We start from the raw sequence: 12,105 nt of genomic DNA on the forward strand, positions 1-12,105 counted from the left end.
TGACACTCAATTGACCTTCACCTTTTACATATGAGTGTGCAGGAAACAGACTGGGCTGGGATCTTTGTGTAAGGCAATTCTTAACTGGTGTGGAAATGCATTAGAGCATTTGCTGCTGCTGGCACCAGTATGGTGAAAATGTGCTTTCCCTCTTGCACAGCCAGGCCTCTTGGCATTTAATATCATGTACCATTTCTCCATTCACTATTCCTTTCATGATTTCTGCAAATTAATTTTCCAAAGTAACAGCTCTTCAATGAAAGTCTAAGAGTCCTTTACTAGACATGGTCTTGATGTTTCGTTTTTAAAAAATTAAAAGCTCAAATAAAGGGTTTTGAGAAAGTAATTTGATGTTGTTATTCAATAAATGTAGACTGATTTGTGTCAGCTGGAGATAGAGCAATCTAAGAGCAGAAGTAATATTATATCTGTACAGTTTTGTTTGATATTTAACTTTTTTTCCATGGTAGATAGAAAATAAGAAAATCACTAGTGTGACTTTTTGATCAGTGAAAAGTATATATTATTTGACAAATTTGTTTTCTTTTATACTTGGTCGAACAGATCAAAAGATAGTTCATAATATCCAGCTAGAAAATTACTTTAGAGTAACAAAAATCTTTCTTCATGGACTTCCCCTTAGGTAGAGATTGGAGATTTTGAACGGCCTTTCTCAACTCCAGCAGGGCAAGTCACTTCCCAGTCCAAGTCCAACCAAACCCTAAAGCAAGTTTTGGAGAGATTCTACCCTAAGAGATACAAGCAAGGTTGTTCAGATGAACAGCTAAGGTGAGATGGGTCTTTTGAGTCATATTCTCTAAAGATCTAGGAGTGAAACAAAGAAGTTTGAAATTGTCATTGAGAATAATGTATTGTTGAGCTATATTTGCCTAAACTGTGTTTGAAACTAATTTTCTTGCTAATCTAAACAACCAATTTCCTCTGCACATTTCTAATCTAAACAAAGGACCATTATTAATAACACATTCCAGCAAAAGATGTAGCAGTTACTACACAGTGTTACAAAACCCAGTGATTTTGAAATTCTTATTTTTCTTACTCAGCAAGGCTAAATGAGGTCTGAGGGTGCACGGACTAAAGAGTTATGAAGTAAAGGACATGAGGACATGATCTGTTAGTTATTCTAGTGTGCAATCTCTGGCAGCCAGTCAAATTGGCAATGTAACTTAGTGGACTTACTAGTAAGGTATTGCTCTATTTAAAATTAATAACCTGCAAGGGATTTAAATCAACACCTAGTGATATGAAAATGAGTGGAACAGTGTAATAAATTATCCACAGTCAGTCATACAGCAGTTTTGAAGTCCAGTAAACATCATAGAAATGTTCTTCAGTACAGAAAATTTTCAGGTTGAGAAAATTTAAAGCTAACATAGTAATATTATTACATACTCAAAAGGCAATGGGGCATTCAGACTTATGCAATTAACTTAATTATAAATAGTCTCAGATTAGATTAACTCATGCAGGAAAAGTGAAACATCTGTTGAGCTGTTTAAGTAGTCCTACACTACCAACTGGCTGAGCTGGAGATCTGTGGCATGGGAAGAATCCCTCTGTGCCTGCCCTATTGCCTGTAGTGTTTTTGCTAAGGGTGCAGTTTGACTTTATAAGCAGTGAGACCAAAGCTGCAAGTGCTGGATCTCCCTTTACTACACATTAACCCTCCCTTTTCTTGGGCTACATCTAATAACATTGCAGCTGCTGGGTGAGTCATCCCTGCAGGTCAGTGTCTTAGAAAGGGATTCTGGGCTGGGCGTTTTTTGAGAATTAGTTTTTCCATACTATTGAACCAACTTGCCAAGGAGCTACAAATTGACAGAAGGAGCCAGAAAAAAAGCCCCAGTGTGAACACACTGTGCATCAGGAGCAGCATTCTGGGGAGCAGTGCCCAGACACACTCAAAGGGAGTAGTGCTAAGCCACGTCTCTCACGCCTCCTACCAGCCACAGGTAAAGATATGTGCTAAGCTGGATGGATTTTTGGAATGACAGCTGACATAGCTGTTGAGTACTGATAAAGGTACATTGATTCTCTGTAGAGACACGTTACAAGCTGTCCCAGACTTTCTGCCATTATGCTGCAACTGCTACATCAATATTTAATCATAATGTTCCAGAAATTAGAAGATACTTCATAATTTTTATGTGCATTAAAATACTAAATGACATTTTGGATTTATTTAATACTGCATCAGCGATAGTCCTTGTATTAACTGAAATTACCATTTTAAGAAATGGATTATTGTGTTGCTCATTAAACTTGCTGTGGGCAAGCATTGGAATTCCCTTCAGTGAGTAAATTCCACTCTTCATCTCAACAGACAGCTGTGCCAGCGACTGTCGACACGATGGATGGCTCTGCGTGGGCACAGCGCCGCAGACTGCGTGCGCATTTACCTCAGCGTGGCCAGGAAATGGCCCTTCTTTGGGGCTAAGCTCTTTGCAGCTAAAGTGAGACTTCTTCATCAGTTTCATTGGGAGGGGGAGGAGGGGCTTAAATATAAATATAATTTGCAAACAATAGTATATTTTTGTTAAAAATAAGTGTGTACACATGAGTGTAGCTATGATATTTTCTGAAAAATCCTTTATTTAGGATTTTTTCTCCTAAGAAGCTGAGAAGCCTTAAGAACAAAATGTAAACAATGATTATCTGCTGCTGTGGAATGCAAAAAGTGGATCTGTGATTGGTCTCATGTGATTGTTTCTAATTAATGGCCAATCACAGTCCAGCTGTCCAGTCTCAGTCAGCCACAAGCCCTTGTTATCATTCTTTTTTCTATTCTTAGCTAGCCTTCTGATGAAATCCTTTCTTCAGTTCTTTTAGTACAGTTTTAATATAATATGTATCATAAAATAATAAATCAAACCTTCTGAAACATGGAGTCTATATTCTCATCTCTTCCCTCATCCTAAGACCCCTGTGAACACCGTCAAACATGAGCTGATTGAACCTCCTGTCAAATTACTTTTTAAGTCGTAGACTGCTGAAATAAAACAACCATAGTACTAAGTGTATCATAATAGTAACTTTCCAATACTCTTATTGCTTGTTTTACATTATTAATCTGTGTTTCCAATTCCTTCTGTCTTAGTTTGAGATAGCCTTTTAGGTTCAGACTCTTTTTATCTGATAAGTAATTAAACATTGAAAAGGTATCATTAGCTGGCTGAGGAAGCTGAACCTTGCAGAAGGACTAAATGTGGTTAAGGGTATTTAGAGCACTCCCTTCCATGCTGGCCCCTTCTCAGTTTCTCTTAACTACTGGTATTTTAATTATTTTGATTCAAATAACAGCTCTGTTAATCAGAACTCTTACCTCATGCCTTCAGTTTTAACAGGTAAACCCAGGGTGTGTGTGTAAACATATATACATATATATAATTGCTTGTCTGCACTCTGTATTTTGTGTATTTAGATATATGAGCTAGTGGACAAACTGTAAGACCCCTGAGTATTTTATTAATGAGCCTATACATTTTATTGGACTAAGCACCAGGGTAGGTTTGAAGGGTATCAGTTTGAGTTCATTGTTCTGCCACTGGCCACCTACATGGCTTTGGGCAGGTATTTAAATTCCTTTCCTGAGCTTTACACTGAGAGGGAATTGAAGTGAGAAATGTGCATGGAGAGAGGTCTGTAATAGCTGAGAATTTATAATTATTCACATATTGCCTCATTTTGAAGTAGTAACTAAAGGACATTTCTCTTTGTAGCCTCTAGCAACAGCCTCAGTTGAGAAGTCCTTCATATGGTTTGCTGTCCATGAAGATGGAATAAGCATCCTGGATTACAGCTCCATGGTAAGTGAAATTTCTATTTCTAATTTGGTCAAGATAGATTTTAGTACTAATGATTTGGAGAGATTCACCACCATACTATCTAAAAGATGGCATTAGCTTTCCATGCTAAGTTATCTAGTTCTTCTCTTAAAGCAAAAATTCATTCCTTTTAAAATGCTTTCATGTAATCATCATTACAGTAGCACTAATAATAGAAGTAAGTAATGAATTCTTTGCACAGAATTTATTTTTGTTTATCAGATACAGTTTTTATATCATTTAATGAAATGTTAATGTTTTAATCATTCAGATGTCAGGAAATCCATAGTTATTGTAATGTTATTACAATAACATTAATTTTCTTTTCCTGGAGACTTAATTTTCCAGTATTATTCATAATACACACACTCTGCAAAGAGCAGTTACTTTAATAGATTGTTATTTTCATTGTATTATTTTTGTTTAATAGTAGGTAATATAACCCAGTGTTATTTAATTATGTCATTTTAGGCTCAGATTTTTCTTTGATTTGCAATACAAGTTTTCATAGAAAACGACTCGTAATCAGTGTGAAAAGCAATGCCTGAGAAGATCCCTGCTTTCATTTATATCCTGCAAAGAAAAAGAATGGCATGCTGCTATTAGCAAGTGCTAATATTGAATATCAGAAAATTAAAATCTCAGCTTTATAATTGGGCTGATATGGGCCTTTTCATTACATTTCTTTGCAGTTAAAGAAATAATAAAACAAAGAGCTTGAGGAGAGGAAACAGCAGCTCTCAGGGAACAAGCAAAACATGCTTGCACCAGACTGCAGAGCTCTACCAACACTGCTCCTGGAGCTGTGGCATTTCTGTAGGGAATTGCCAGTTTAGGTAGTGGCAGGCCTTACCTGACATTCAAGGAATGCTCAGCTTCCAGGGAACATTGGGATTTTCTGTAGGAAGGATCAGGGAAATCAGAAACGATGCTGCAAGGGGTAGAGATAATACTATTTCAAAACTGGGGAAAAAGAGGTTTACTAAGGAAGGACACTAAGTTATTGTACAAATGTTGTCTGACAATGAATTTTAAATGCAAACATCTGCAGCAAATTAATGTGAGGTGTAACAATAGATTAAATGCTGATCTTAAGTCAAAGGCCATTTTTGTGGTGTTACACCCTGAACAGTAAGAATCGAGGGATGAAAAGCTGAGGAGCCCTGAAGAGCAATTATGTGTCATCAGAGATGTGAAAACAAGAGAAAAGAATTTAATTTTTGTGTTTGCAAAACATATCACTGCACAAAAAGACTACCTGGAGTTAAATTCCTTCAGATGTCTCATACTCTGCCATTTAATTTATTTAGATACTGCTTCAATTTCAAGTGGAATTTGTAAGATTAACTTTTTTCAAAGTCAGTCAAGATTTGGGTAAATGGAATTACACACTTGAGTTGAAATGTTCTTATATCTTTTATCTAATTAATTTGGAATAGAAACAGAGGTCAAACTTAGAAGAGTTATCATCTACAGTGAAAACTCTTCATCATGATGATCTAAATGAAGCTATCCCAAAATTCATAGTTAATGACAAGAGGCTACCTCCACTGAAAAATATATGTGTAATTATATTTTTTAAAGAAGAATTTCTCATAATCTGCTTTTCCTGCATGGTCCTGCTTAACAGCTTTGTGTTTTGTTCTGGGGGTTTCCTTTTTCCAGAGACTGACAGTTACATACACATATAAAAGCCTGATGACTTTTGGAGGCTATCAAGATGATTTTATGCTGGTTGTTAACAATGCTCAGACAAAGGACAAATCAACTGAAAAACACCTTTTTGCCATGACAAAGCCAAAGGTTGGTCTATTACCTGAAACAGTTTCCATCTGCTTTTGTGCTCTCTCTAGTGGGTAATCCCTAACAGATGTGAAAGATGAAACACCTTTTTTTACTCCCAGCCTGCTCAGATTTCTGGCTTTTGCCAGATGATTTTCGAGAGCAAATAATGAGTAATGTCAGGGCTAACTGTGACAGTACTGATGGGTTCCTGTTCTTTTCATGTCCCTGTCTATAACATTCCAGAGTTTTCATAGAAGGACAAAGAAGGCTGATAAGGACAGAAATTACATGCAGTACCTAAAACCTACTCTGTTTGCCTAATCAGCACCAGAGATGATTTTTCCAAAAGTACATTTGGGATCTACAGTGAAATTATAAAGCACAACATCTGAAAGATCAGTCACTTCCTAGAAATCCTAGGATATTTTTCCTTTTGGTTAAAAGAAAAAGAAGTCCTGCTTTTTAAATCTAGATTCTCTCCTTTACTGGAAAGACTGACTATATTAAAAGGAAAAAAACCCCAAAGGTTTTGCTGTTAGTTTGAACAAATTTATGAAATAGTACAAAAATCCACATATAAATTGGGTTCAAAACATGATTCTTCATACAAATAAGCATAGTAAAATACACATGTTGAAGTTTCCCTCAGATTGTGCCCTTACAGAATCACAGAATGGTTTGGGTTGGAAAGGACCTTAAAATCACCTAGCTCTGACCGCCCTGCCCTGGGCAGGGACACCTTCCACTGGACCAGGCTCCTCAGAGCCCTATCCAAGCTGGCCTTGAACACTTCCATGGATGGGCCATCCACAGCTTCTCTGGGCAAGCTGTTCAGTATCTCAGCAAGGTTTGTATGGGTCACAAAGAGCAAATATGATAAAAACCTCCCCAAAGTCTTTATTCCCTTCATCTACCCTGCATCTTGAGTTCTCTGAGTCTCTGGCAAAACTTCTCAGGGTGTCATCTTTTGGACTTAACATCTCTCTCAAAATTAAGTAATTCATCTCTGAATCATTTAAGACTGTGGAAGACAAAGTATCTTTGATTCCTGATGGGAATAACATTACATTATTTAAAGGAGCAATAAAAAAAGCTTTATTAGTTATCTCCTCTCCCCCCATCATTAATTTGTTAAAGTACAAGTACTTATCCAGTTGATGGTGATTGTCACTTGCTAAAAAGTTAGCTATTTTTTCAGCAGTCAAAACACATCACTGTATTTTTCAAAGAGTTTTGTGTGTTCCTGTTATAGATTCTTGAGATCACTCTACTGATTGCCAGCTACATTAACAACTTTCATCAGCTGAAAGGAGTTGCTCATCACCTCTCTGCTCCAGCATTACTGGCACCTCAAAGTGGACAGAAACTCAAGGAGATGGGGAGCCAGCCACTTCCTGCAATCAACAGACCAACTAAATGTCCCACTTTGTTATGAAAGGATTATGTGTCATGGTAATAACCCTTGTTAGAGGGTTTCTACATGGACTGAAAACCTTCTGAGGTACAAGATGTAGAGCATAAGCAGCTCCATAAACAAAAGCAAGGTTTTCATTCATGCAGTTGCATATAAGAGGAGTAGCCCTTAAATTAAGTCTCTGGCCTGAACTGGAAAGATGATGAGTCAGTTAAAGGGTTGAGATTGACTGGGGGTTGCTTGTGCCTACAGCTCAGAAAAATACTTCTGTTTGTAATGATGGAGAAAGGTGTCATTGAAAAAACTGTATAGATTTTACAGTTTTACAGATATATTCTCAGGGACCAAACTGTCTTCAGCTCTTCATCTCTTGTTTTTCAAAATTAGACCAGTTTTATAACTTTCATTTTGAAAAGGAATTTTTGTTTAGAAAAGCAGTCAAATACAAAATACTTTTCACTTCCAGCACCATTCTTATTTGCAATACAAGTATCATGGGACTAAAAGGAACAAATTTTGTATAATTGTTTCTCCTTTGAAAAAAAAACAACAAACACATAAGCACATCATGTAACTATTACAAATATAAAGAGTATTCTCATGATACACTCTAGCCTTTGTTATACAGCTGCTATACTTGGCAAATTTTCAGCCTTGGTCTGGTAAATTTCTAAATAAACCTTCTCTGCTCCAGCCTTTTGAAAAGAATCTAAATTGGACAGACACTGTATTTAGTACAGTTCTGTTAAACAACACCCTGTACCTAATTTCTCCTTTAATCCAATAATAATATAATACAGATGGCAAGAATGACTCACAATTCAAAACACAAGAACAACACAGAAAACTATTGACATAAAATGTTGTGAGTAAACTTGGAAACCTAAAATCTGTGTACAATATGTATAATGTATATACATTGAGTCTGAATAATATTTACTTCTTGTTTTTAATTTTTATCTATACGTTTCCTGCTCTAATACTAATATAATGTTCTTGCACACTGAAGACATGATGCTGCATCTGCACTCTTGGACCTAGGAGCACTTTTCAGTTGCTTTTTCAGGTGCAAGCCTCAGTGCTACATAGGTCAAATGTATAGATATTACATCCATTGTTTTTCTTCCAGTCCTCTTTTTGTTCCAATACAAATAAACCACTTCTGCAGGCTCCAGAATGGATCAGCACCATTCTCTCATAGATAATTTAGGTACAACTATGAAGAAGGTACTCAAACATAAATCACTGATTCATTTTACAGTTTCCACTTTAGCTCATGTTAATGATGATGGATCATTAATCCCTTACAGCCAGTCCTCATTGGTTTTTCTTTGATTATTACTTAAACTGAGGTAATTTCACAATGAAAAATCGCTGGTTTGTGTTCTTTAAACTTTTCAAATGCTCATACTGAGAGATATTTTCAGCTTTTTGCCCTCTGTTAAAAGCAGGGAATACAGTATTCTCCTAAAGAAATAAAATAGATTGGAAGGGAGATACAGGCCATGAAGAGAACATGGTCTTAAAAAGGGGAAAGGCAGACTGGCAAGCTGGTTTTCTTTAGAAAGCTCCCAAAGTCCTGCCACAGCTTACTGAAGTGCACAGGACTCAAGCACCACGTGATGAATGGTACCACGGGCTAGTGCTTCCTCTTGAAAATCACAACCAAACAACTCACATACTGTATCCAGATGCGTTCACTTCTGCAAGGTGGAAGGGGCTTCCTGGTACCTTCCACTCTTTGGTGCTGGTTGGGGCACCAGAGCCTTCTCTTTCCATGAGGCAGGGCCAGCAACAGGAGGTTTTACCTCCTCCCAGGCAGCCAGGCCCTGCCATCACCCAGGGAAGCATCTTGGGAGCCCCAAGAGACCAATGGCATTACTTGTGTTGCACCCCATGGGAAGTGATGCAGATCCCTTGGTGAAATTCATTTAGGAATTAACACCCCCTTGCAATCAGCAGAATAATTAACTTTCAGATTTGAGGGGGTAAGGCTGTTTACAAATACAAACATGTTACTGTATCAGTTAGGTTACAGTATAAAGCTTCTCAAATATGATTAAACACTTCAATTTACAAGCACAAAAGTCTTCTTGTAATCATGAAATTATGATAACCTGGAATACTCCAACTAGTAGTCTTTCCTAATTGACCAATTTCAAATGAATGTGGCAGATCACCTGCTGTTATTAGAAGGGAAAAAAAGTGGAGCATTTTGCTAGTGAGCTTAATAATGTAGTTTTAAAACTCTTTGTTGAATTTTGAACAACATGATAAACAATACAAACAGCTGATGTGCACATTTGGAGATTTCATTAACACTACAAACAGTTGTTTTATAAAGCCCTGTACAGTCTATGAGCAGAGTGTGACCTTCCTGCCTGCCTTTGGGTAGGAAACTCTATAGACACTGCTTTGCTTTTTTCTGTTGAGCTCTTGCTGCTGCAGTATGTCCCTACATCACTGTAATCAGAAGCAATTCATGCATTAGATCCCTTTTTTGGCATGACTTTCCAGACTCACTAACTGCTCATTATAGGTCACTGTTAATCCCCCACAGTCACATGACCAGAAATGGTGAGTTATTTTATGAAATAAATGCACTCACAGTTACTGTGACAGCCCTGTGTTAAACAATGGAGCTGCTTGCAGTTTGATCAGCAAGAGTGAGGCTTCTGTAGTGACTGTAACCTCAGCAGACACCTCCCTGCAAGGTAACAGGGTTAGCAGGTGGAGTGCCTGTCACGATGTGCAAGCACACTCCCAAACACAGCTCTGCAAACCTCAGGGCTTTGCTCCAAGTAATCAAGCTCAGAGCTACTTAAAGAATACCCCACAATGCAAGACAGCAAGGCCCTGAGGTTTGCAGAGCTGTGTTTACAGAGCTATGTTTCAGCAACGCTGAAAATTTCACAGTCCAAGCAGATAATCTGTTCTGCTTTCCCCACCAGCCCAAGCCTCATGAGTGACCCAGAGCTCAGCCTTAACCTGAAGTCATGCACCAGAGAAATTCCTACTGTGCTACCTAATCCATGACTAAAGCAGGGCAGAACCTGACCTGTCTCACCTCAGCAGTGATGAGTCTGTGGGAGCTGTCAGTGAGCAGCAGCTTCTGGGACTGTGGCTGGAAAACTTCCTTTGCTCAAAGCTTGCAGAACCTAGGCTGTAAAAATATGGGCAAGATGGGGTCAATATGTTAGCACATGCAAGGAGGCTTCACCTTCCACCATGAACTTTAGAATATCTTTCATGCTTGCTCTGAGTTAGTGGTCAGAATCAACAATCCGTGTAAATGATCAATGAATCTGAGCTTGACAGTGACTGAAAAATAACTGGCAAATGGATAAACAATCACATTGTTTTGAGAAGACTATTTGGAATGCAATGTAAATTAATATATTACTTGAACTTCACTTTGCCTTGTCAGTTTTTGAGCAGCAGTGTTAGCAAGAGAACAGCTGATTTCTAGAACAAGCAAGACCCATTTACTCCTGTAGCCCACCAGGCAAAGGATAAAGCTTTAAGGTTTTAATACAATCCATAAGTTTAATGGGTTTTGTTATTTTATATTTAAATTTTATTTAAATTTGAAATAAAAGCATCTATTTCCCTATGAAAGAAGGCTGCTAGGTATTTGGTGTTGAAGTTCTTTGTCAGACTACCAGTTTTCCTAGGTTTTAATGGTTTCTGAAGGAAGAAAATCATTCTTGTGTAAAGGAATGCACCACTTAAAGCTTTAGGTAGAGCTTTAATAGTCCATACAGCTTAGTACAATCCATTAGTCTGAGTTAATTTTAACTAAGATGATAAATAACTCAGTAATACTGAATTAGGGGGGGAAAGTTTTGTGTGTGTGTTGTTTTGGGTATTCTTTAAAGTTTATTAGGGCAAAAGAAACACAGAAAGTTGAAATATAAAATACTGAAAACTCCAGTTTAAATTCCAGATTGGGTTTCAGTGCATTTACTAACTGTACACACTTTTACTGTGCTCAGATCTGAACTGCAGCATCTTCCAGATGTGCCACCTCTGACAGTGATAAATCACTGTAAAAACACTTTGCTTTTTATACTCTCATCATTGCAGTAATGCCTGCACAGGTCACAGTGCCAGGAGCAATTCCTACCATGGTTTTGCTGTCTTTGGCAGAGCAAGGGCAGCTTTGTCCAGGGATTTTGCTACCTCTAGATGCTGATTTCAGATCAGCACTGGCTCCACATATATACCAAGATATCAGAAGTGTTCTGTTGAAGTGAAATTGATGACAGAAATGCACTTAGACAGACATCAGCATGATCTGCACTGTATAACACTACATAATTAAGTTTCTTTTTGGATTTTAATTTGTAAGACCATGGTTTCCATAGGAGGGTAGCAAATTCCTGATAATTTGAATGCAAAAACCTGGAAGTAATTAAAAACAAACAAAATAGCTATATAAAGGGTTCTGGAACTGAAACTGAGTGATTATGCAAGCTAAATTTAGAAAAAAAGAATCTTATTTAAAGAATGAACATTACTTAGGGTCAGTGTTAGGATACTCAGCCTTCTTTGGGTAAGGAAGAAGGAACAGTTAAAATCAAATCTGAGTTAATCATTATGAATGAGGCCATTTTCCTGGCTTTGATCAAACAGGTAACTGAATAATTCCAGTCAGGTTTTTCTGTCTCCACTCTTTCAAGATACCAAGCAGCTCCTCAGCCAGAGAAGAGAGCTGTAATTCTGTCTTGGACTTTGGACTTCACTAAAGGACACTTTAAACTTGTTGGGTTCACCTACATCCCATGCCCATTTCATACTCGGAGTCGTCCTGCTGTTCTACTGCACCCTTTAAATCCTCCTTTCTAATCCAAGCCCACCATTTTTGGATTTGATTTTTGATAAACTTATGTGAAATAATCCAGCCCATGTTTGTTACAGTGCTTTACTTTGTACGCCCCTAGTAACTACAAAGTCACAGAAACCCAGAACGGGTCAGGTTGGTCATTTGCTCCAAGCTCCCTGCTCAAGCAGGGCCATCCCAGAGCACAGGGCTCAGGATTGTGTCCAGTCGGTTCCTGA

The 12,105-nt window shown here is 37.8% G+C and overlaps 1 protein-coding gene across 2 annotated transcripts in view; it reads left to right on the forward strand.

The window, feature by feature from the left end:
* PLEKHH2 (pleckstrin homology, MyTH4 and FERM domain containing H2) overlaps nt 1-8,221 on the forward strand; it is a 54,415-nt gene extending 46,194 nt beyond the window's left edge. For both annotated transcript variants that reach the window (XM_059469010.1, XM_059469011.1), the window contains 5 exons: nt 644-789; nt 2,345-2,474; nt 3,741-3,827; nt 5,511-5,648; nt 6,883-8,221. In XM_059469010.1, the coding sequence (XP_059324993.1) occupies nt 644-789; nt 2,345-2,474; nt 3,741-3,827; nt 5,511-5,648; nt 6,883-7,065 (684 nt within the window). In that variant the 3' untranslated portion in view covers nt 7,066-8,221. The remainder of the gene's footprint in view (nt 1-643; nt 790-2,344; nt 2,475-3,740; nt 3,828-5,510; nt 5,649-6,882) is intronic.
* The last annotated feature ends 3,884 nt before the right edge of the window (nt 8,222-12,105 follow it).

The sequence above is a fragment of the Ammospiza nelsoni genome, chromosome 3 (genome assembly GCF_027579445.1).
Source record: "Ammospiza nelsoni isolate bAmmNel1 chromosome 3, bAmmNel1.pri, whole genome shotgun sequence".
In the NCBI taxonomy this organism is placed as follows: domain Eukaryota; kingdom Metazoa; phylum Chordata; class Aves; order Passeriformes; family Passerellidae; genus Ammospiza; species Ammospiza nelsoni.